The sequence below is a fragment of the Galleria mellonella genome, unplaced genomic scaffold, assembly GCF_026898425.1.
Source record: "Galleria mellonella isolate WM207_F2 unplaced genomic scaffold, CSIRO_AGI_GalMel_v1 utg103, whole genome shotgun sequence".
Taxonomy (NCBI): domain Eukaryota; kingdom Metazoa; phylum Arthropoda; class Insecta; order Lepidoptera; family Pyralidae; genus Galleria; species Galleria mellonella.
In genome coordinates, this window is record NW_026441966.1 from 1,581,866 (window position 1) to 1,608,296 (window position 26,431).

Below are 26,431 nucleotides of genomic sequence, written 5' to 3' on the forward strand. Positions count from 1 at the left end.
TCTTAAAACATCAACAAAACCTAACTGTGGTTGGCAATCCGCCTGCCAAGCGTGGCAACTACTGGCAAAACGAGGGGTTTTGGGGGAAGCCTAAGTTCAACAGTGGACAGTTAATAGCTAGTCATTATCTTCCTACCCTTATCGCAATCATTTGGAGTCGGCGTAATATGATTTTAACCATATTACAAAAAGATTTGTTTTTTTTTTTAGTTTTACGACCGGCCACCTGCCTGACGTCAACCCTCTTTGGGCTAATATAATACAATAAGATAAAAAAGAACAACCTTTTACAGACGATCTTCCAAATATTTCCAAATATTTATTCTTCTAGATTCTATCTATTAGGTTAAATCCAAATTGAGAAAGCAAATTCGATAGATAAATCCACGGGTAATAACTAGTCCTTTATAATTCAAATCAAACAGTACAAATGAAGTGAGAATTGCAAAGCGTCTCATCTAAATCTGAGGTCCTTATTATCATGCAAATTAAATTAAAATTCAGTCGGCGTTCACCTTACGAGTGGCAACACATGCGGGGTGCTATAGGTGACACAGTATATTCCATGATTCCCCTGACGTTATTATGTCGACAAATACCATTACCACTTTATATTAAGTAGGTAAGCTGCCAGTTCGTTTGCAATTATTTGTCAAAAAATATAGAAAAAAAATTATAGTTTAAATCAAGAGAATTATAAAAAAAAATATTAAGTCTACAGATAGAAGTAACGATCTCTTAAGTGACTCAGACAGAATTAGAATGGAAAAGAATAGAATAGAAATGACTGTTGACTTTCTTGCTGTCTCTTCTCAACAGATAACAACTTTTTTAACTCTGCATTAATAAAAAATGACGATTTAAAACTGTTTGTAAACAAGTATATTTAAATAAAAATTATTTGAGCTTGAATATTCTGAATAATTTTGATATCAATATATGACTTCTAAATTATTTCTCGATGCATAAATATTTTTTTTATACAACTTAGAATGAAATATTTGATGGAAAGTATAATTTTGAGTACCAAGGACATGACTGTATGATACCCCCTTGCGTTGCCATTCTAAATTATTTCTGTACCCAGTAAATTCACGCCATATCCCACCCTTATCGAAACACAGCCAGAACACAATCCCGGTAGAAACACGAATGGGACAGAGGAAACAAACGACTTTTGTACAAAGTCTCCCTCTGGTAAATTTAAAAGAAAACAATTGCGATTGCATTGAGATTTTAATGAAAATTCTGTTGTCAAATTAAATTTAAGTTAACACTTAACCACAGTGCAGGGCAAACTAACCGTTACACTAACAAATCTAACGTGACTTCGATAAATGACACGTTAAAGTTTAAACTTTCTCCAGTTAGGAACCTTAACTATTTAGTAACAAAACCGACTCAGGGCTCGCTAACTTTAACGCCATCAAACTTTTCTAGCGTACAGTTCTACAATATGTTTGAACTTATTATAGAAATCGCCATATCCATTTGTGTGTGAACAATGCTATTTTGTAGAATAAAGCAGTGTTGCTAGATGTTATTTTTTTTTTTATTTTTTTGTCTCAATATAAATCTTTTTAATATTATAAATGCAAAAGTGCGTAATAATGTATGGATAGATGAATGTTTGTTACTCTTTCACGCGAAAATTACTTAACGAATTTATATCAAAGTTGGTACAAGGGTAGGTTATATCCTAAGTCAGTACATAGGATACTTTATGTACTAATTTAAGTCAAGACACATTATAAAAATGTTGTATGTTTTCTACGAAATCATTTAAATTTCTTTCACTGTTATCAAATCAAAAATAAAAAATTCTGATAATGATGTACTGCGTTTTTGATTCACTGATCATTCCAAAGGTTGTCTGGTAGAAAATACTACTGGTCCAGGTTTTAGTACTATATTTTCATTTGGTCTAATTTCATTGACCAAATGAAAATAGATAAGTAAATAAACCCTATTCATGTATTACATTTTCTAAAATTTACAGTGACAATGAAAATCTACAATTTTAAATTCGTTATGTATTATAAGTACAGATGTTTGCAAATATAGTTAAAATTGTGTTGCCAAAAAAAAAAAGAGTTCACACTGTCAAAACAAGTCTGTCAAAACACGTCCTAAAAACTAGCTGATCTGGTTTTCTGATTAAAAAAATAAATTTTCAAATCACTTTACAGCTAACGGAGTTGTGAGGTAATAAACAAAAAAAATACAACTGAATTGAGAACTTCCTTTTTGAAGTCGGTTAAAAACTCGTTAATGGCGTTCACTGTAGCAGCAATGAACCAAGTAACATATATGTTAATTTGTGAGTACGCTAAGTGAAATAAGCGACGTGTAACCGAATTAGCGGGGTCACGCGCGGATTACACTCTAACGACTCAACTTGGCACTGTTTTGCTAACTGTAGTATAATAACTTGCCTAACAAGATCTGTTTTGTAACGGTAGCAATAAAGATGTTACTTTGAAAAGTAATATATATAAATAATTTAAATAATTTTAAATTCCACAAAATTAAAAAAAAACTTGTATTTTAATTTAAAAACTAAACTACTGAACGTATTTAAATTTAATTTCTACGTGACTTATCTGTAAATACGGGATATACAGAGGTATAGAAAAAATAATTTTCCAAATAGGTTTGCAGATAACTGATGGAGTTATGAGGTAGCAAATATAAAATAACGCTTTTTTTTAAACTATCAGGTAATACATAGTACCACTATTCTAGTATCAATTAATATATGTATATTGTGTGTGGGTGAAAAGCGGTTAATATGACCTAGTAGTTGAATACAGTTCTGACCTTTAGTTCAATATTGAACGATGATGCTTTTGAAGTCTATAGCGGATGGTATGATTACCAATTTACTTCTACTTATGATATTACTTGTATGCCATTCCTGTGTATCATAAAAATAGGCACCATATTTCATTTAATGTTGCATAGAAAAATAAACAAAAGCCCATCTTCTTTTAAGACAAAACTACTAGAGGTTTTGTAGAAAAGTCACCAGGTGTTCACAAAATTATTTATATTTTACTGTCAAATAATACACATAGTTAAGTACAAATATTATTTTAAAACAGCGTTAAATATGTGATGAAAACTCATTATTGTTTTTTAAGTAGATAAATTACAGTGTCTTTGATTTATAATAATATGAGATTCCATAAAATAAAAGATATTTTTATAATAAGTGATAACGGAATGGTAACCCCACCTGCGTTATCGGTATACGCTGGCTGTGACTATGTGTGGCTACCAGTGAGGGATGATAGGTGACGATGAAAGCAAGTCAGTTAGCCCATAGTGAAGAATTCCACTAGAATTAACCACGGGAGTAGGGTTCGACCTGATAGTGTATATTACTAGCAATGAGTCAGTTAGACCTCATTACTAATAATCCCTTCCCCCCAATAATTAGGTGAGTATATTAAAAATTTATAAACCCCTGATAGAGAAATAGTATTTTTTTTATACAACTTAGAATGGCAAACAAGTTGACGGCCCACCTGATGGAAAGTGGTAACCGTCGCCTATAGACATGATCAAGTACCATGGACATAACAGAGTATATTGTTTCGCCCATGATACCCCCATGCGTTGCCATTCCTGAGGACTCAGGTGTTATTCCTCTGTACCCAGTAAATTCACGCCATATCCCACCCTTCAAACCGAAACACAGTCAGGCGAACACAACTGCTTCACGATTATATTATCCACTGAACTATTATTAGCCATTTAAGTATGATATTAATATTATATATTTGTTACAGGGTCGCGGTTACAGTTCCGACTACCAGCAAGGCACCAGATCGCGTACGAGGGTGAGTATGATCTATTAATAGGATTACGCTCTTGTAGAGGGATTATAGTTGGTTTGAATATCTACAAAGGATCTGCAAACATATACGTAGGTCAGTTTCAACAAATTTTCGATGTGTATGTAGCAAACATTCCCCTTCCTTTTCCGTGGGTGTCGTAAGAGGCGACTTAAGGAATTTAATGGTCATGAGATGAGCAGCAGAGTCTCTCTTTAAAAATCACTAAAACAGTTACCAAGCCACCTTCCAAGCGTGGCAACTACTAGCAAGACTTCCCAATAAAGAGAGGTGTATGTTCAGTCAGCAGTGGACAGTTCAAGGCTGATGATGATGTTTAAGATGTGATATTGTTATGATCTACTACCTTTTTGTCCGTTACTTCATACACATGGAAATTAGAAGTAGAAGTTCCTGTAAAATAAACCACTTATAGATAGGATATTAGTACAGAACATACACCAGATTTTAAGCTAAAATTTCAAGACTGTGGAATCTACATTCAATTTGGTGTAATAGTGTTAACGTAATGCCAGAACAAATGTACAGATAGACAGACAAACAGATAAAATTTCTATTATTGCTTAGCCATCTATTAGTCTTATTAAGGACCCTCCTATGATTTTGTAATAAATTTCTCTAATATACAGACATCGCCTAGATATAATTTTATTATATTAGTCAGATAAGATAAAAAACAGTATAAGTTACTATTTTAAATACGTTAATCAAATAGTGAATTAGTCTTTTTCAAGAGAAGAGTGTAACAGTGTACATTCGAAATTACTACCTACACGGTTGAATAAACATATCTTTTGCAAAATTTTGGACCGAATGAGAGAAATAGAAGGGTGGAAGCTTTATTCTTCAAGAAGGCTGACAACTCTCTATTGAAGAACTATAGACCGATATGCCTTCTGAATCGTGACTATGTATGTACGTACGTACAGCAGTGGAAGGATAATGACTGAAATAATGATGATTATGAGAGAAATAGCATTATAAACTGAGAAACTAAACCAATAATAAAGAAATAAATAAAAAAAAAATCATCACATGGTATCAGTTGTATCTTATTTAGACTGTCATGCTAATTATACGTTATTGAAAAAAACTATTAACTCCCTATTTTATTAAATTATAAGCAAAAATGTCAAAAGAAAATCCAATCGCATCCCGAGTTAAATTTCCATAGAAAAATTAATCTGAATAGAAATTCGAAGCGAATCGTGTTCCTCGCTTGAAACCCTTCCAATGAGGTCCATTAAATTCAAAGCCACGTAATTTACAAATTGATTTAAATTTTGCAAATTTAAATTGAAGCCATAAATTTAGTGGCTGCTAGCTGAAATATTAGTGTTTAATGCAGTTTAATAGCGGTTCCCGTCAGCTCTAACAGAACTGATGCAGCAAGATAGGTAACTTTCAACAGAGTAATAACATAACTTTGTATTGTAAGTTTGAAAGGAGCACGAACATCAAAATCAGCTATTTAAGCGTTTCCACGTTCATAAGCATTTATTACCGCAACCACAAACGCTGCGGGCGTGCGGTCACAGTGCAAACGAGGGGATGGGGTGCTTAATTTGGATTTCATCGTGATTTAGTACTGGCTGTATCCTACTGCTTCACCCGCGTGACTTAGTACATAAAGCATCCTATGTGCTAAGTTAGGATGTAACTTACCCGGGTACCAAATTTCATTCAAATCTTTAAAATAGTTTTTGTGTACAAGAGTAATAAACATCAAATAAAGACAGATTTGAATGAAATATGATACAAGAATAGGTTATACCTTAACTTAGGGTATATCATAAATTGCATGAATACGTATAAGTTTTAAAAATTTGTACACAGAGTATCCTATAGTACATAAAGTATCCTATAGGAAACTTTATGTACTAATTCATATAGGTGAAGCCGTAGAATTTAGATATCATTACATATCAAAAAGAATTATCAAATCGAAACAAATAATTGATATAAGTAAACATATTGAACAATTATAGAAAATGCTTTGAATTTAAGGATACAAAACACACAATTTTCAAACACAATTTTCATTAAAAATAGAATACAGAAAATTAAAAACTTTCATTCAATTTAAATAAGTCTTACGTAAATCAAGTATTTTTCTAAATTGTATTATAAAACTAGTAAAACATTAATGTGGGTAAGTCTAAACTTGTTTATTCAGATATTTCTGTCTACGGTTGATTAGTAGATATCGCCATATGGTTTTAAATCCGCCATTACAACTTTCTATGTGTAAATATAGTGTAATAAATAAATTAATAAAAATATGACAATACCTCTTTTTAAAAATATCATCGAAACCTGTAAAGTTTTTAATTAAATTTTAAAAAGAGGGGAATCGAGAAAAAAGAAAGCAACGGCACGCTAATGGCAAAATAATCACAATGTTTACAGAAAATTTGCCATTTCGCTATTGAAAAATTTTCTGTGTGGGATTTTTTAATAAGCCACCGAATCTGCTCTGGTCTTTCCATATTCCATGCCATTTCAATACTTTCTAATTAAATTCTTTATGTATTCTCAGATAGCAACAGAGGTTCCATCGTTTTTGAATCTCTTTATTAAATGTGGCGTACCATTAATAATCCTAATGGCTTCCACAAATTATGTTCCGTTTGGAATAAGCTAGTAAAATAATTTATTTTTATTTATGTATTACTTACTTTAGCTTTGACCCGCGATTTTGTTTGTGTGACAGATAAAAATAGCTTAGGTCCTCCATCTCATATACGAGGGCTACACTGAAAATTCTTAGAAAGCAATATAATAAAAAAAAAAATTGTTAAAATTGTGAAAATGGAAGTCTTTACGAATAAAACTGAGTATATAATTTATTCATTTGTCATTTGTTTTACGGTTTGGCGGCAAATTGAAAATAGTCTATGTAACGTTATCATGAACTTAACACGAGAAAATTTTCGTGCGATGATTTTTTTATGACTTTCGATGTCATCTAAGTCACCAAGAAAGTTATGATAGACTACGATTGGCCTTTCACGATGAAGCCCCGTCTCGTGCCACTGTTTACAGCTGGTTTAATGAGTTTAAACGAGGTCGTACTAATCTCACCGATGATGTGCGTGAGGAACGGCCTTCTACGGCGACGACTGAAGATAACATCAGTGTTGTGCGGCGTATGATAGAGACTGACAAAAGAGTAACCTATCAGCAGATCCGGGCAAGCTTAGGGATTGGTATGAGTCAAGTGCACAAAATCCTCCATGAACATTTAGCGGTCAGGAAGCTTTGTGCCCGGTGGATACCTCATAATTTATCTATTTTAAGATGGAACAGTTCATTTTACCAGCAGCGAAACAATTCGTTTACGCCGTATTGTGTAAAATTCATCCGTACGCTCTCATGTAAATGTATGTAATTGTGCGTGTGTACTAACATGTAACTTTATATTTCATTTTTTTTTTAAATCCTAAACCCTGATCTTAATTCAAACTCAATATGTCGAATATCAAATATTTTGAGGAATGTTTTTTTTTTTTTAAGTTAAGCTGCTGATTTATTTGGGCTGCCTATATTGTCGCACAATGTTTATGTCACGTACGTCACTCCCACGCCTAACATAGCAACGTTTTGCCTAACAAATTGGCGACGTGCTCGCGTTCTACGACAGCTTGCGACTTAATTGCAGCCCTATGTGAGGATTACAGTGCGTGTTTAACGTGATAGGGACATTTGGTAATATAAATCACTTGGACATTCAATAAGAGGTAATTAAAAGTTCAGCCGATATGATAGCTACTGTGCGTGTTTGGCGTGATGAAAATATTTAATATTGCATATATAATTTAGATATTCATGAGAAGTAATTAAAGTTTTAGCCCGATATTATGACCTATAATTGGTGTTTGATGTAATAAAGACATTTGATAATATACCATTTGGATATTCACAAGTAATAATAAAAGAATCAAACGGATTTGGAAATTATAATCCGTGTTTGCCATGATGAAGATATCTGGTAATAGAGATATCATTTGTACATCCAATAAAAATACCTAAAATTCAGACCGATATAACAGTTACAGTGCTCATTTGACGTGATATAAACATTTGGTAATACATTTAAATTGGACATTCAACAAGACGTATAAAAGATTTAGATCGATATGAGGATTACAGTGCGTGTTTGACGTGATGAGAATATTTGGTAATATATCATTTGGGAATTCAACATAAAGTAATTAAAGATTACGATATAATGAGGATTACAGTGCGTGTTTGACGTGACAAGAATATTCGGTAATATTATCATTTGGACATTAAATAAAAATTAATTAAAAATTTAGGTATAATGAGGATTACAGTGCGTGTTTGACGTGATGGTGATATTTGGTAATATATTTTATTTGGACATACAATAAGAAGTAATTAAATATTTGATTATTTATATATTTATTACTTAATTATGCTTAACCAACTCAACGAATTTAAATGAAACTTAAGGTTAGGCAAGCAAAGTCGCAGGGTAAACCTACAAATAACATAATTGCTTCATTTTTGTACATCGGTTGTCCCAATAAAAGGTATTAGAATCGTTTGTTGAATATTAAGTGTACACTTATTACTAATGACCGTATTTTATTTTGTAAATACGATGACTGCTGCGAGAACAAATCTCTCTATACCTAAGGGTCACTTGTTTGATCTTCGCAAGGACAAATAATAATATGACGCTCCTCAAATATAAGTTGAGAGTCAACACGTAAAATAACGTCTGCTTCAAAAGCCACATTAAGCTTTGTATATATATATATATATATATATATATATATATATATATATATATATATATATATATATATATATATATATATATATATATATATATATATATATAAGTACTTATTTAAGTATTATATTAAGTACTTATCTCATGGCCGTAGATAGGGGGAGGGGAGGTATTAGGGGCAATGCTCTATCTTAATCACTTAATTATGACTTCTGCCCTACCAAAAGTTCTTTTGCCCTGCCTTAAACTTGGGTTTAGCTGCAGCCCTGACTTATCTACAAGGACACTTATTCCATTGTACGAATGAAGAGTTTCATAAAATGCCTAAGTTATGAATTCTATTGAGAATTCATTACTTATTGACATTAATTAATATAAAAAAATATTAATTAATAAAAAAGTAAAATTATGTTAAAGTAATTAATTTAATGAATTATGCGAAATAAGATGATAAAGGTAAAGCATGTCTTATTTTTGATTAATGACTTTTTAACTTGAATGGCAAAGAGTATAATAATATTTTGACAGATCAGTATTAAAAGAAAAAAGAAAATCATGTTACAGTTCCCCTGTCCCATTCGTGTTTCTACCGTGAAGCAGTTGTGTTTGCATGTCTGTATATGTACAGGGTATAGAGGAATAACACCTTGGTCCTCAGGAATGACACCGCATGGGAGGTATCAAGGGCGAAACAGTATACTCTGTTATGTCCATGGTACTGCTCATGTATATAGGCAACAGTCAGCACTTACCATTAGATGGGCCGTCAGTTTTTTTGCCATTCTAAGTTACATAAAAAAAAAGAAAAAAACTATACAATTTTATTATATGAGACGTATTATATGAGATAGAAATGGATTTAGGCTGATTATTATCCCGATCAGTAAATATATCCCAGTTACGCGGACGGAGTAGCGAGTAAAAGCTAGTATAATACAAAAATAATAAATCTACATAGTTATGTAATCCTCTCGAATCCTTACATCTTGATGTATTCGTTCCAGTGAAAGCAATTTCGTCTCCAACGTGCGGTAAACATCATTCTAAGGGGGCAATATATGAAACTGCTTACTATTCGAGCGTCACAGAGTTTAAGTCCGCGACTGAACGCGTCAAGATGGCCGAACGCAATTTCGTCTAAGTGTAGATTATAACCAAATATTGCGTATTGTACGACAGAAATCGGGGTTGTATCGATGTCGCAAATGGATACATATGTAAATGCTTAAAAAATAAATGTATAAAATTTGATAGGAGCTGATAATACCGTTTAGCATTTTTTTTATTGTAACTTGGACACCTTAATCGGCTTCTACAGGGTCAAAGTCGAAATTAAATACAGAACTATAATGATTATAAAAAAATAAAAATTATTTGTAATCGACTTAAAAAAGGAGGAGCTTCTGAATTCGTTTGAATTAAATATAAAATTTGTTACTTCATAACTATGTTAGTTGTTAACCGATTTGGCAAATTATTTTTAATATGAAAAAAATGTATTTATGTTAGAGATAGGTCTCATACAATGTTTCTCAAAATCTTTCTAGTAGTTTAGTTTTTAAATCAATATAAATAATGTTGCTACAACTGATGTCGATTTTTTTGCGGAACACTAGATGATCAATTAAATGAAAAAAAAATGAGATAAATGAAAGACAATTAAAAAAAAAAGAAAAAAAATTGCTATCTTTTTAGGTGTCAGGTTTTATAAGTTACATGTAAGTACATTGAAAGAGAAGAAAATTTCATGAATGGCGACCCCGTACTGGCAAATGCAGCATAGGAGGACCCCCACTAAATGGACTGAAGACCTCAATATACGTTACAGGTAGTCAGTGGATGAAGGTGGCTCAGAACCGTTCCTTATGGCAGTCCATGGAGGAACCCTATGTCCAACAGTGGACGGATAATGGCTGAAATAATGATGATGATATAGGTACACTTTACGGCCACATATCAATCTATAAAAAATATATCGAAACCAGAACAAAAATATATTTCTGAAAAGGATTTATAAATATGGACGCTGTTGATATGGCTTAACTTGAACACCATTGTATCCGGCTCGAAGGATTAACTCGAAAACAGATTGGGATGAAATTTAATTTTTAATGCAAGCACAGATATTACAAAGATTATGTACGTTATGTAATATATTTCAAAGTAGAAATATTAATGAGTCTCTCACTCTGTCAATCACAAGATGCAAATAAGGTTGCCATAACGCAAAAAAAGGTATAAAATTAATGTTGCCAGCAGACACCTTAACTGTAACTCGACAGTGTACCCCGAAAATTGTACGATGAATGCGATTTCGTGCTTCATCGAGCAAACACAAACAAATCGTCATATTGAAGGTGATTTTTCATTGTCTTCAATATTTTCTGTGTACCAAGATTAGAATGCCTGTCATTATAATTTCTCTTTTGAGCTATAAGCGACTTATATCTCGTCGAAATTGGTTTCATTGGTGTTTCCTCGTTTGTACGACGTATTATAATTTTTTTTTACGTTCTCTTTTTTCTAATTATATTTTATTAAACTTCGACTTAATGTCCTAATTTTTTTTTATTCTCGAAGTAATAAAAAAGTAAGTAAGTCAGGTAATAAATACATGAACGATGAGAAAATTAATTGACAAAAGTATGTTGTTCAGCTTTTACCAGTGGGTCTACCATGAAATGAAATTCCGAAATTTCGGACTCAATTTCGTGTTTTTGTTTATACCAAAATCGGATCAATAAATGGAGTTTAACATTTCGTTCGTCATACATCCTATCATAAAAGTCCAAAGGAACGATATTTTAACATTTTTAATATTTCCAAACGGTATGTATTATGTAATTTTAACATCAAATTTGTGTTTCGTTTGGCTCCGAAATTTCGGAAAACATTTCATGGTTGGCCTTCAGTCTATTAAAAAGGTATTTTTCGGTATATTATTAAGTAATAGTACACATAATTAAATTTATTTTTTAATCCGGATTTTCAACTCTACGTAATAATGGATTTTAATAATAATATTAAATATCATCATATCGGCCTTTAACTGCCCACTGTCGAACATAGGCCTCCCCCTTGGGGGGTATTTGCCAGTAGTTGCCATGATTGACAACCGCAGTCAGAGCTTTAAAGATGTTTTATAGGGGACGCTGCTGCCCATCCCTCGTCCTCCTTAGTCGGTTCTTACGACACCCACGGGATTGGAAGCGGTGGCCTGTTCTATGCCGGGACCACACGGCCAAATAATAATATCAATATTAAATAAGGCATTACTAATTTTAATTGAGAAATTTCATTTATATTATAATACACTAGCGACCCGCCCCGGCTTCGCTCGGGTATACATTACATCACGTCACATTAGAAGCCTCTAAATTTATCAGTTTATCTACAATATTATACATGTATTATATATATAAACATTCCTCTTGAATTACTTTATCTATTAATAAAAACCGTTTCAAAATCAGTTGCGTAGTTTTAGAGATTTAAGCATACATATGGTCGGACAGACAGCGATAGCGACTTTGTTTTGATACTATGTAGCGTTAAAACTTATATAAATTTAATTTTGCAACTAATTATTATGACAGTAGATTACAGCGACCTTCGTGTTGCAGAAATAGGCATATTGCTTTGCCTAAAGGTTAGATTCTCAGTCCAGGCATTTTAGAAAACGAGCTTTAAGTGTTGTGCTCTTCTACCCTTTTATTTCACTGCAATATCCCACCTTTCAAGCTGAAACACAACTATGCGACTACAACTGCAAACGAGCAAAACGACTTTTGTATAAAGTCTCCCTCTGATATCAGGCTGGTCGTCAACTTGTTCGCCATTCTAAGTATCATAAAAGTGTGCGAATTGACAACAAAATATCACGTGAAAAAAAAAAACGAATCGAGTGCCCCTATCTACGTTAAGATCGATTCAAAAAAAGACGACAAAGAGCGTAATATATTTTTGAACAATGCACATTCTCAAATGGGAGCGAGCCGAATATTGTTTTCAGAAAACAAGCGGCTTTTTAGACAACGGATCGTAATGTTGGCTCAAGAAGACGTACAAAGCACACCTCAGGGAAAATGATCCAGCTTTCAATCCTCCCCTCTCCAACCTTAATTACACCCCCCTACGTGATCGAGGCCGCAGCCCTTCGCCTTAATTATTTCTCCCTTTACGTTATCCTCCTCTGTCGAAGAAAAAAAAAAGGGGGGGAATTCAATAATAGATAATCATAGATATTTTATGAATAATCTGTAATAAGATTCTGATTACATCGAATGATTATATTTATTTCTGACTACTCGTTTTCTGTGACTTTACGCGTGAACTTAGATAATATTTCATTCAAATGCATTATATACATTCAGTGGCATGGCAACGCTTGACAGTAACTGATTTCCATCAGATGGGCTGTTAGCTTGTTTATCATTCTAAGTTGCATAAAAAATACATTGTCATTTTTTATGTTGCTTTTGTGTAATAAAGTACATTTTTTTTTTTAGTTTAATTAGTTAATCTTTATAATCTGTATTGTTCTTTCAAGGGAACAATATATTTTTTTTATATAACTTAGAATGGCAAACAAGCTGACGGCCCACCTGATGGAAAGTGGTAACCGTCGCCTATAGACATGAGCAGTACCATGGACATAACAGAGTATACTGTTTCGCCCATGATACCCCCATGCGTTGCCATTCCTGAGGACTCAGGTGTTATTCCTCTGTACCCAGTAAATTCACGTTATATCCCACCCTTCAAACCGAAACACAGCCATGCAAACACAACTGCTTCACGGTTGAAACACGAATGGAACAGAGGTACCCAAGTAATCGACTTTTGTACAGTCTTCCTCTGGTAAATATGTGGTATATAAATAAATGGTTTTCATCCATTCGTTCATGTATTAATTTTTCTTTCGAACATTGGAAATTTGTTTTAACATCCTTTATCAAATAAATGTATTTAAAACGGAGGATTGTATAGAAAATGTCAATAGATAGAATCTAACAATAAACTTGCTTTCATTCCCAAGTAGGTAAATAGATTTTTTCTTAAGTTTATCTACACTAATATTATAAAGGGAAAACATTTGTTTTTTTGTTTGTAACGAATAGGCTCCGAAACTACTGGGACCGATTTAAAAATTCTTTCACCAATCGATAGCTACATCCTTTGTGAGTGCCATAAGCTATATATCTATATGTTATATTTACCGGACTGTGAACATTTATGTCGAGCAAGTAGGAAGAAAATTTTTATAAAATTCGCTTATCTTGCGCGCACTGACTAAATAGTTGCTTGTAATGAAAAATAATGTTTTAAATTTTTTACGTTTTTAAAGTGCTCATTGAGATCTACAAATAATTCCGCGATAGCATATGTCTAACTATTACGGTTAGGTCATAATAATCACTTTTCTTTCTAAAATTACGAATAACAACGCTGGTCGCCGTCTGTGTGGTATTTTCATACTCCAGTATTAATCCTTATCCAAATAAATCTATCGAGTTATTTCCAAAAATTGCATATTGCGATAACCAAGATCCACGCGGGCGAAACCGCGGCCGATAGCTAGTATTATATATAGAAATGTATTTTTTTTATAATATTGTCCTTTAACATTGAAACATTTTATGAAAATAATAATCCAATTATTAAAAAATTCATACTTGGCGTACGCCATAAAGCATTGTGACTAATTCCTTGTGAATTCGTTACGATGGCTCAAGCAACCTGATTCCCTTGTGCTTCACCTACCATCTCTCCGTAGAGTATCATTGAGAGATAAGGTACTCATTTAAAACTAGCATGTGGAAGAAGCGAAAGAGGTTTGTTTGAATCGAAGCATTTGGCGTTCCATTGTTTCTGCCTACCCTAATGGGAGACAGGCGTGACAGATATGTATGTATGTATGTATGTATGTAAAAACTAGCATACTCGTTTTATAATTAATTAAATATTTATTGATGCTGTACAGATGAGAGCTTTGAGAATTATGTGTGGTATTACTTTAAAAGGTAGAGTAAGAAACAGTGTGATTAGAGAGAAGTGTGGACTGAAAGACGATGTAGTGACAAAAATAGAAAAAGGAATGTTGCGTTGGTTTGGTCATTTGGAGAGGATGGATGAAAGAAGAATTACGAAAGAGATTTATCGAGCAAGAATGAATGGTGATGTGGGTAGGGGCCGCCCTAGATGGACGTATGTCGACCAAATAGGCGACGTGCTGAAGAAGGGCCAAATTAAAAGTACCCGTTACCGGCGAGCGTGTATAAAAAGATTGATGAATGTGGAAGAAGCGAAAGAGGTTTGTTTGAATGGAAGAATTTGGTGTTCCATTGTTTCTGCCTACCCTAATGGGAGACAGGCGTGACAGATATGTATGTATGTATGTATGTATGTAAAAACTAGCATACTCGTTTTATAATCAATTAAATATTTATTGATGCTGTACAGATGAGAGCTTTGAGAATTATGTGTGGTATTACTTTAAAAGGTAGAGTAAGAAACAGTGTGATTAGAGAGAAGTGTGGACTGAAAGACGATGTAGTGACAAAAATCGAAAAAGGAATGTTGCGTTGGTTTGGTCATTTGGAGAGGATGGATGAAAGAAGAATTACGAAAGAGATTTATCGAGCAAGAATGAATGGTGATGTGGGTAGGGGCCGCCCTAGATGGACGTATGTCGACCAAATAGGCGACGTGCTGAAGAAGGGCCAAATTAAAAGTACCCGTTACCGGCGAGCGTGTATAAAAAGATTGATGAATGTGGAAGAAGCGAAAGAGGTTTGTTTGAATGGAAGAATTTGGTGTTCCATTGTTTCTGCCTACCCTAATGGGAGACAGGCGTGACAGATATGTATGTATGTATGTATTTTTCTTTTTTTTAAATATGTTGTTGGGGTCAGTTTTGTTAATATGTAATCGATGTCTTAAAAAAATGTTGTGTGCATCTTTAATTGGTGTAAATAGAAGATGCAAGCCCTGTATATCAATTACAATTAATGTCTGTATTTATATTGTTGACTAGCGGCCCGTCCCGGCGTCGCACGGATGAACATTTTTAACATTTCCCTTCACTGCTCTGCTCCTATTCATCGTAACGTAATGAAAAGTATACTATAATCTGCCCAGGAGTAAGAAGAATAATTGTATCAAGTTTCGTTGAAATCCGTCGAGTACTTTTTGTTTCTATAATGAACATACAGACAGACAGACAAAAATTTTACTGATTGCATTTTTGTTGTCAGTATCGATCACTAATCACCCCCTGATAGTTATTTTGGAAATATATTTCATGTACAGAATTGACCTCTCTACAGATTTATTATAAGTATAGATGTATATTTTAAAATTAATAAATAGAGCAGGCGTAACTATTCCATTTTTAAAATAAAACTCTCATCCTTTCTTTGGATGTTGGTTAAAATGTAGCCCATACACAAACTGTCCGACCTCATCCACTTCATTGTCAGGCCGTGCCGAATACGTCAGGGCTTAATACTGCCAATTACATGAGCTAACGGAGCGCGTGCGTAACGTCCGAGGTGGTTCATTACACCACCGCCTTGCTGCCCTTATGTGTAATGTTGTAGAAAATGACTCCAAGCTTCCATGTCACCTCATGTGACATGAACATTTCGCGACAACTGGTGCCTTCTGCACCTGTCACAAATTTTGGGCATTTCAAATTCACTGCACTTGTTAATCATGCTCACAGTGCTGGAAGTTAAAAAAATCGTAAGTGTATAAAGTATCGCCTTGGTGGATATTGATAGGTATTATAAGTATTTTTATTTTCTGTATAAAATGGTATATTTGATAAATTCCTGAGTCCTCAGGAATGGCAACGCATGGGGGGTGTTATGGGCGAGACAGTGTACTCTGTTATGTCCATGGTACTGCTTATGTCTATAGGCGACGGTTACCACTTTCCATCAGGTAAGCTGTCAGCTTGTTTGCCATTTTAAGTTGTATAAAGAAAAAATTATCAAAGTAGTTGATGGCAATTTAGTTAAGTCACAAAAATACCATCTACAGTACATATCTACAATTTATTTGATGTACAGTCATGCTGTTTATAATTACTCTTCTTTATCCAAACGTTGCCTGGAAGAGATCGCTTTTAGTAATAACGCCGCCTATTGTTTTCTCAGTGTAATATTTTCTTGTAATTGTTTGTATTTATAATAAGTTTACTATTGTAATCTTATGGAGGAGACAATATCTCTGTATCTACTCTTCTATGTTTTTGGTTGCTTTATATATATATTTTTTTTTGAGGTAAAACATGTCAATACTTTAAAGGTAATATTAACTTGTTAATATATTTTACTCTATCAGACATTTACTGTATTTATTATCACTTATATTAGCTCGTTGTATTGTTTTCTGCTCTTCTGTAAAATTCTCTAAACGACGCTTAATTTGTCTTTCTAATGTCAATATTACAGCACTTATATAGACATGTTTAAAATTTAACAAAAAAGTAACTTGTATGAAAAAGTTAAAGTACTAAGATTTCTTTTTTATGCAACTTAAAATGCAAACAAGCTGATGGCCCACCTCTTAGAAAGTGGTAACCGTCGCCTATAGACATGAGCAGTACCATGGACATAACAGAGTATATTATTTCGCCCATGATACCCCCCCATACGTTGGCATTCATGAAGACTCAGGTGTTATCCCTCTGTACCCTGTAAATTCACGCCATATCCCACCCGTCATACCGAAACACAGCCATGCAAACACAACTGCTTCACGGTAGAAACACGAATGGGACAGAGGTACCTAAGCAATCTAAAAAAAAAAAAAACGATTTAAGTCAATACGGCAATAATGATTGTTACGCGTATTACAAGCTCTAATAAAGACCCGTAAGAAAACATGGATAAAGAAATAATAAAAATTATCTAAGTCTACCATATTAATTTGACAACAGAACCCACCATGTTAATACAAGCTACATTTACTAAGAAATTAGTAGCAAATACTAATGAAGCAGTCGTTGACAAATCTCATAAAAATATAGACGTAATACAAGACCACGACAATCACTCAATGGTCTTACAAGCAATAAAAGCAGAATCTCTAATACAAAAACCGTCACAATCGTTTGCACCACTCGACTTCAATCTGAAAGAATATTGGAAAAACAGAGGGGAAAAGTGGATTCTATCATTGAATCTGGTTGATAAGGTCGCAACTTCATTTCGTAGACATAATGAAGAAAGTAAACTGACCTCTGATCTCTTGTACGTTTATGACTAGTAATTTTATACTGTCTCCCTCTTGCTGCGCCTTTTCAATATCTGTATCTCGTTCTTAAATTTTAGTCTCCGTGTCGTATTTGCATTGAAATATAATTATAAATTATTATAAAATACACAATGGGATTGCAAATTTTACTGAATAATATTTTATTTTATTGCCACCTTACTATACATGGCTTAAAGTTAGATACATTATCATAATTCTATTAAATACAACATATGAAAATAAATACAATACCATCAACATGTTACACCAATTCAATTAACAGGATTACTAAGTTATTATTTCTTAGTATTTTATTTATATCAGATATTTCTATTCGTTTTTATTTCTTCCATGGAGAGAAGTTGTTTGTGACAATCGCAGCATCACTAATTACAGTCCACTTAGGCTAGTTAATCGGAATGGTTATTAGATATTTGTATTTATAGAGCATCGTAATTCGCGAATAGATAGACTGATTTCTATTCGGTTATATTTTAAATATTATTATCATCAACTTATAACATAGTTGAAGGTCCAGGATTACTGAAAACCAGAAAGATGTTGGAACTCTTAATTTTGTACTTTTGGTCAAAGAACACAAAACAGTAATTCGGATTGAGCATTACGTTCCTCTTCAGAATGACGTTTAAATAAAATTAAAATCGTCATCATGGTCGCCAAACTTTGTTAGGATTAGAACTATTGAAAATATAAAACCCTTTAAAGATTATATTAAATTAGTGCAACGAATCAAATCAGGATTTCTATACTCTTGCCCCTCCCAAAAAATATCCAATAGGAGGTGGCATTTACAGAAGATTTTCAGTGTGGCCCTTATCTGTTCTTCATAGAATTTCATAAAATAAATTCATTGGTACATTTTCGTGCTGATTTGTCCAAAAAAAAACAATGCAAAATTAAAATGTATCACCTAATATTTTACATAAATATTTTAACAAAACAATAAAATCTAATATACAATCAAATTACATAAAACACTTGCCAATCGAATAGAATATTGCAACAAAGGAATATTCCAAGAAGATTGTGCTTTGTCCTCGAAAAACGTAACCCCATTTCATCGTTAATAAAGTGGGTGCTGCACGTATATTTACGTAGATATTAATCATGTCGCTTGGTTGGAATCAAAGCGCCAATCCGACGGAGCGACCCTCCCAATTAGTGTCAGCTCTTTGTGCATCAAGCTGTCTCTAGTCGCTAGACATTGAAGCTCTTCTACGATATTGGCAAGATTACCTGACGTCATCGCAATTTAGACATCTTACTAGTAAATCCAGTGTCTGTGTTTTTGAAGGTATTATTAAATTGGATATTCCTTCGTCTGATTCAAAATTTATATTAAATTTAAGCGATTTAAAAAAAGGAGGCTTGCAATTTGCTTTTGTTAATTTTTTTTTTTCATATATATTATATATCTTCACCCGTTATAAAATTAATTTCATAATTCTATTTGATATATTAATATCAAACAGAAGAGTGTACTCCTTTTTTCATTACATTATTTTTGTTACAATTAAAGTAGCTTTTTTGTGTTGATCGCAATTGTAAAATATTTTTGGTTTTTGCTAACATATAAATTACTTTTGGTAAGACAGTTTTTAAAATTTAAATAATAATAGTTAATCACTAAAGTCACTGATTCGTATCCGGCTCGAAGGACTTTTAATGTATAAAGTCATTTATGTAAAGATTGGCACCTGATTAGTAGGTTTAACAAAACAATTAATAAAATTTGTCATTAGCTTTATATAAAGCGCTCTATTATATGGTAGTGAGATGAAGTAAAGTAGATATTGATCCAAAATAGGCAATAGTGAATTTAATAATAAATCAATATTAAAAACAAAATTTTACAACTTCGAAAAAATTTTATGTATATTATTCTAGATTTTGTTTTTGTTGTAGTTTCTTATTAAAAAATGTAATTGAATTTGGACAATCCTATTAGTACTACAGTCAGGTCCTTTGTAAATCTAAAATTAATTTAATTTTAATATCTTAATGTTAACTTTATTGGCTTCAACTATTTGTACTACTCGCATTAACGCTTAATAAAATTAATTACAAAGTTATTCTTAGTAAAACTGAGTTTTAGTTACCTAAATTAAATTAAGCAAAATTATGTCTAGACTATAGTCTGATTTAAGTATTTCAATGTAGATAATTAACACCAACTTTTATTATATTATTTTATTCTCATATAAATAAGTTGAAATCTTTTATTTAATCAATTAACGGACGACTAAAACTTTAGTAAAGTGAAAAAACAAGATTTCAAATAAGCAGATATACATAACAGTAGCTGTTTATTTCGTGGCATCATTAGAAACGCTCTAAATCCATCTGGGTACATTGCCTTAGCTGAGAAATACAAATTCAAATCTTTTCAGATCCTTAAATATTACAATCTTATATTTAAAATATTTTTGTAAATAAATCTCTGTATTCTACGGTTTTAGATTTATATATTATATTAAAGAGTATTCTTGTTAATCTTGAATACCAAATTGTATTTAAGTTAGTTTTTTTTTTTAAATCATTGCATAGCAAACATTTAAGTATCATTAATAGTTCAAATAATAAAAAAATCACTTTTTTAACTAGACTTGTAATATGTATTATGGATTAATCTTCTGGGAATAGATTTTTATTTTCAAACGAATCGTTCATAATGATGCGCAAATATTAGCTTTTAAGTTAGACTTTGCTTTTCTTCTATTGAAAACAATAAGAAAACAGCGAAACAAAATATTAGTGTTTTTTACTTCGTTCTACCGGAGGCTGTATCTCTGAAGAATTCCATTAGCATTTGTCTTAGCAAATATTATTGTTTATCCGCGCATCTAGTAGGGAGTGGGTGTGGATACAAGGGGATAGATCCCCGTATTGATGGACGTTGAGGTCGTGGTAATCTCGATTGTTATTATTAATGTTCATGGCTAGTATATTATTCTTTATTATGATAGTCTCGTATGTAGTTAATGTTATATCCATGGGAATTTGTGGGTGATCATGGGCGGCGGTAGTCACTTACCATCAGGTGAGCCGCATGCTCGTTTGCCCCCTGTTGTTGTAAACAAAAAAAAAGAATAGACCGAATACTAATCCCAGAATCTGTACACTAAGGGATTTCAAGCTGCAGTGAGATTTTGAAGATTGTTTATTTATTTATTTTATTCTTTACTTTTGTTTTCAATGTTTCTTTCCTTTACTACTTTTTTTTCTATATTTTTCTTTTTTTTTTTTTTTTTTTTTTTTATACAACTTAGAATGGCAAACAAGCTGACGGCCTACCTGATGGAAAGTGGTAACCGTCGCCTATAGACATTACCATGGACATAACAGAGTATACTGTTTCGCCCATGATACCACCCATCTTTAAGGTGTTCCATTTCTCTTCAAACCGAAACACAGCCATGCAAAAACAACTGTCACGATTCTGGGACTATCTTGTACATATATTTATTCTCTATTTGCATATATTTATCTATTTTTATTTCTTAATTTCGAGCTCTGTATTTCTATCCTTTACCATTTTTTCCTCTAGCTTTAACTACAGTTTATATATCTTTTCAATCATACTCGTTACTTCAGATACAACTCTTCTTGCTTCTATTTACACTGTTTCGTTTCTCTCTATTATTGTCTTTAATGTTTGTCAACAGTTATCTGTGCAGTTGCGCTCTTTATCTCACATGCATTCTTATTTTACGTCGCCTTTATTTCGTTCTTCGCTTTTTATACCACTGAGATGGTAAATAAGCATCCGGGAGACCTCACCAGAGGGAGACTGTACAAAAGTCGTTTGCTTGGACACCTCTGTCACATTCGTGTTTGTACCGTGAAGCAGTTGTATTTGTATAGCTGTGTTTAGGTTTAAAAGGTATGATAAGGTAGATATGACAGTGAATTTAGTGGGTATAGAGGAATAGCACCTGAGTCCTTAGGAATGGCAACGCATGGGAGTATCATGTTATGCATGTATATATATATATATATATATATATATATATATATATATATATATATATATATATATATATATATATATATATATATATATATATATATATATATATATATTGTCCTACAAACAATGAATTGTATTATAGATTTTTAATGCAGTTTTTCTACCATTAATATATTTTTATGATCCCATATTATTAATAGAAAATATTCAATATTTCAATAACAAATAAATCATATGAAGAAGAAATAGTCCAGTGAAAATAAAGTTTGTTTTTTCGCGGAGAATTCTTATTAGTGTAGGTATATTTTAATAAGAAATTCTTTCTAAAAACGTCTAACAATTCCGCCTATGTATCGTGGAGCATTAAATCAAAGGCTGTCCGTCTCGGAGCCCCGGTACAAATGATTTGTGTCCCACTACTACAATTTTTCATTGCTCACCACTCCTAAATCACAATGACAACCAAGCCTAAAACGACTACGAAAACATTTTAAGCCTCACCCACATTGTATATGAACCTAATTCTTATGGTCATTAGGTTATTTTTACGTTACCATTTTGGATACAGTTTATTAGTAGTAAAATGGAACATCTTGGTTTCAGTGCTGTCAATAAAAGACTATGATGTGAGATCTAATTCTATAGATTAGGTTGTTTTTGGGACTTTTTGTGCTCGTTATTGTTATAGCTCTGTTTTTTGTTCGAATACTAATTAGTTAAAGAGTATAGTTTGTTTGTTTGTAATACTTTATTGTGCGGTAAAGTTTTAAATTATAGAATACCAAAAACACTTAAGAAAAGAATGAGTACAATGTTTTCTTTGGGTTTGCTTGTACAGACTTGTTTTGTCCTATTTCCGTTCTCGGACATTTTTATAAAGACTCCATGGTACTGCTCGTGTCTATAGGCGACGGTTACCACTTTCCATCAGGTGGGCCGTCAGCTTGTTTGCCATTCTAAGTTGTATAAAAAAAATTATCAAAAGAATATATAGATATCAGATATTAATCATATATCTAGATTCTAAATCACTTTCGATATACGCGAGTGAATCTAGCGCGGCTTACAGGATAACTAGCGTGTAACACCAACTCTATCTACTAACACATAAAATCCCAAACATGGGTTTGACATAGAACTTATTTATAGGATATTAAAAACAAACAATCGCATTTATCATCCAATAGGTACATTTTAAAACACAGCCATTGAGGCGGTGTTTGCTGGGAACACACTGGAAAACTGTGTGTATAGGACAAAGTAAACACACATTGCTCATAAACCAGTAAACGTTGGCCAATATGAGAACAAACCCGCCTATTGGGGAGGCGTGATTGTATACTTTACGACACATCCGGACAACTGTTACTGTAGCAAAAAGAAAGAATAATATCGCGTGAAAATCTAATAAAGAAATGTGTAAATATTATGTGGATTTAGATATACTGATGGTAAATTAATTTATAATATTAATAATGTAGACTTTGTTGTTGTATTTACAACCGACTTCTAAAAAGGAAAATTTTCAATTCAATGTTCATGTATATAGAAACAGTATACTCTGTTATGTCCATGGTACTGCTCATGTCTCTAGGCGGCGGTTACCACTTTCCATCAGGTGGGCCGTCAGCTTGTTTACCATTCTAAGTTGTATAAAAAAAAATAAGCGACGTTTATTACTTTCCGCCAGGCTAGTCTTCTCCATAATGAGAGTATTACCAGTAGTTGCCACGCTTGACAGGCAGGTTGGCAACCGAAATTAGGCTTTTAGAGATGTTTTAAGAGGAACGCTGAGGGTAGCTTATACTATGCTGGAACCATAGGGAAGGATATGTATGTATGTATAAAAGAGACTATATCTAATAATACCAATCCAATAATGCCAATGTCAAACCTTAAAATCATACAACTAACTTTCTATTGTAGATAGTATATTCATTTAACATCTATTGTGTAAGTAGGTAGGTATTATATTTATTTATAGTATATGTATTTATGTAATATTTTATTATATATCTTAATATTTTATTTAACTGTAAATTTGTTTGTGTACTCTAAATATTAATAGTTGTAGCACTACAGCTGCCCGCTAACGATACACTTTCTAACTGTACTAGGTTGACTGGACGAGATCTCTCTGTCAGAGATAAGTCCACCCTTGCTCACAATATTTATAAATGCATTAACAATGTAATTTACAAGTGCAATATAGAATATATATATATATATATATATATATATATATATATATATATATATATATATATATATATATATATATATATATATATATATATATATATAATACATTTTCTATTTAAATATATTCTTATTTTTATGGACTTGCTCTTTATGGTACTATTATTCGATGCGTACAGATCAGCTGGCAAATAGGTCAAGGTATTGCAAAGAGCTGCGAGCTATGGACTCGGTATGTAAAATGGGTCATAACCTATTTTCATTCCATCAGCACCTACATTTCTTATATTGAAAGTGAATCTCGTAATAGAAAATTCCGCCGCTGACTTCTGTATGTAAACAAATTTTTAATGAAACTTGGTTTAAATGAAATATTAGCGAAAATATAATGCACCAGGAATGTCTGTTCTCTATTAGTGACAACGGGTGAAAATTTAATAGTGACCCCGCCTGGGATATCGGTGTAAACTGGTGGAGCACCAGTAAGGAATGATAGATGAGAAAGAAACAGGTCAGTTGGTCCCTCGTGACGAATTCAACAATTGTACACCACGATGACTTTCAGAAAGTATCGAGTGGGAATCGACCTGATCAGATATTTTGGGCAATGGACCAGTGAAACCCCATTTCTAACAATCCTTGTCCCTGCAAACTAAGATTGCCAGGTGATATTATGTAAATGCTATGTTCCTAAATAAAAACCATATAAAAACACTACAGCATTTTAAATTCTCTATCAGGATTTAACACGACGCAGTTCATAATTTTTTTTATACGACTTAGAATGGCAAAAAAGCTGACGGCCCACCTAATGGAAAGTGGTAACCGTCGCCTATAGACATGAGCAGTACCATGGACATAACAGAGTATACTGTTTCGCCCATGATACCCCCCCATGCATTGCCATTCTTGAGGACTCAGATGTTATGCCTCTGTACCCTGTAAATTCACGCCATATCCCACCCTTTAAACCGAAACACAGCCATGCAAACACAACTGCTTCACGGTAGAAACATGAATGGCACAGAGGTGCCCAAGCAATCGACTTTTGTACAAAGTCTCCCTCATATCACCATTACTGTCCACTGCTGAACATATTGTAGGTATTGTAGGTTTTTCTAGTAGTCGTCATGCTTAGTAGGCGGATTGGTGCCTACTGGAAAAACCGCAGTTAGGTATTAGTAATATTTTAAGAAGGATGCTGCTCAAGGAGTCACCTCTTACGACATTCACGAGAAAGGAAGGGGTGGCCCATTTTAAGCCCGGATTACACGGCAAGTGACCACAAGTAAATAATACCTGTTTTTTATTGACGACCTTTCGAATATGTGTAAACAACACAAAAGTTTGGAATTAACTTTGAAATAGTACGATAGTTTGAATGGTAGTGTAAACAAACAATCCGTCCATATTTTAATATACAGTTAAATTTACTAAAACATCCGTAAACAAATAAAAGTTGTGTGTTGCCAAAATAAATTCTAAATACGAAACGCGCCGGTGAGTCAAACTTTTCCAATTTGACACAAAACAGATGGAAGCTCTCTCCATGTCGGCAACGAGCGATACATTATTGTCTCTGGAGAGTCTACCCCGGTATACCTATAACTCTTCATATTATAAATCCACAATAATATTTACTTATGGATTTTACTTGGCTTTTTCTAATGTTTAGAAGGGCAAAGCTGATGATCTACCTAATGTAAAGTAACATTCTCTTATTCTCTTACAAATTTAACAGGAAAATGACTAATGATATGTAATAAATCAGTCGCTTCACTATTTTGTCCATATACCACATTATTTACCACATTCGTATGGTCCCGGTTACAATCGTCATCAACGTCATTCATCTATTAACTGTCCACTGCTGAACATAGGTCTCCCCCTATTGGGAGGTTTTGCCAGTAGTTGCCACGCTTGGCAGGAAACTGCGGATAGATATTGTTGATGTTTATAGAAGGATGCTTCTTCCTCGACCATTAAGTCTCTCGACCATTAAGTTCCCATAATCATCTTTTATGACATCCACGGGGAAGGAAAGCGTGTCTCGGGACCACACGGCATCCGGACCGAGGTTCCGGAAAGTTCCCATAATCACCTTATTTATGACACTGGCCACGCCATCTGTGGTTACCTCTTAACGAACCCCGTCGGCATGGAGCCCGCTTCCGTTGAAGAGCAGCGCGTCGTAATCAAGTTTCTCTCGAAACTCGGCAAGAATGGCCGTGAAATTTTTGCCGATCTCAGAACAGTTTATGGGGATGATGCTGTGAAGGAACCAACCGTGGCTAAAAAGATTCAGAGAGGGCCGAGAAAGCGTTCAAGATGACCCACGTTCAGGACGGCATTCCG

The 26,431-nt window shown here is 33.2% G+C and overlaps 1 protein-coding gene across 1 annotated transcript in view; it reads left to right on the plus strand.

The window, feature by feature from the left end:
• The window catches only part of LOC113513332 (disintegrin and metalloproteinase domain-containing protein 22), a 747,642-nt gene that overhangs the window by 489,251 nt on the left and 231,960 nt on the right, over nt 1–26,431 (plus strand). Inside the window, exon 7 of the mRNA XM_052903078.1 lies at nt 3,795–3,845. Coding sequence (XP_052759038.1) covers nt 3,795–3,845 — 51 coding nt within the window. The remainder of the gene's footprint in view (nt 1–3,794; nt 3,846–26,431) is intronic.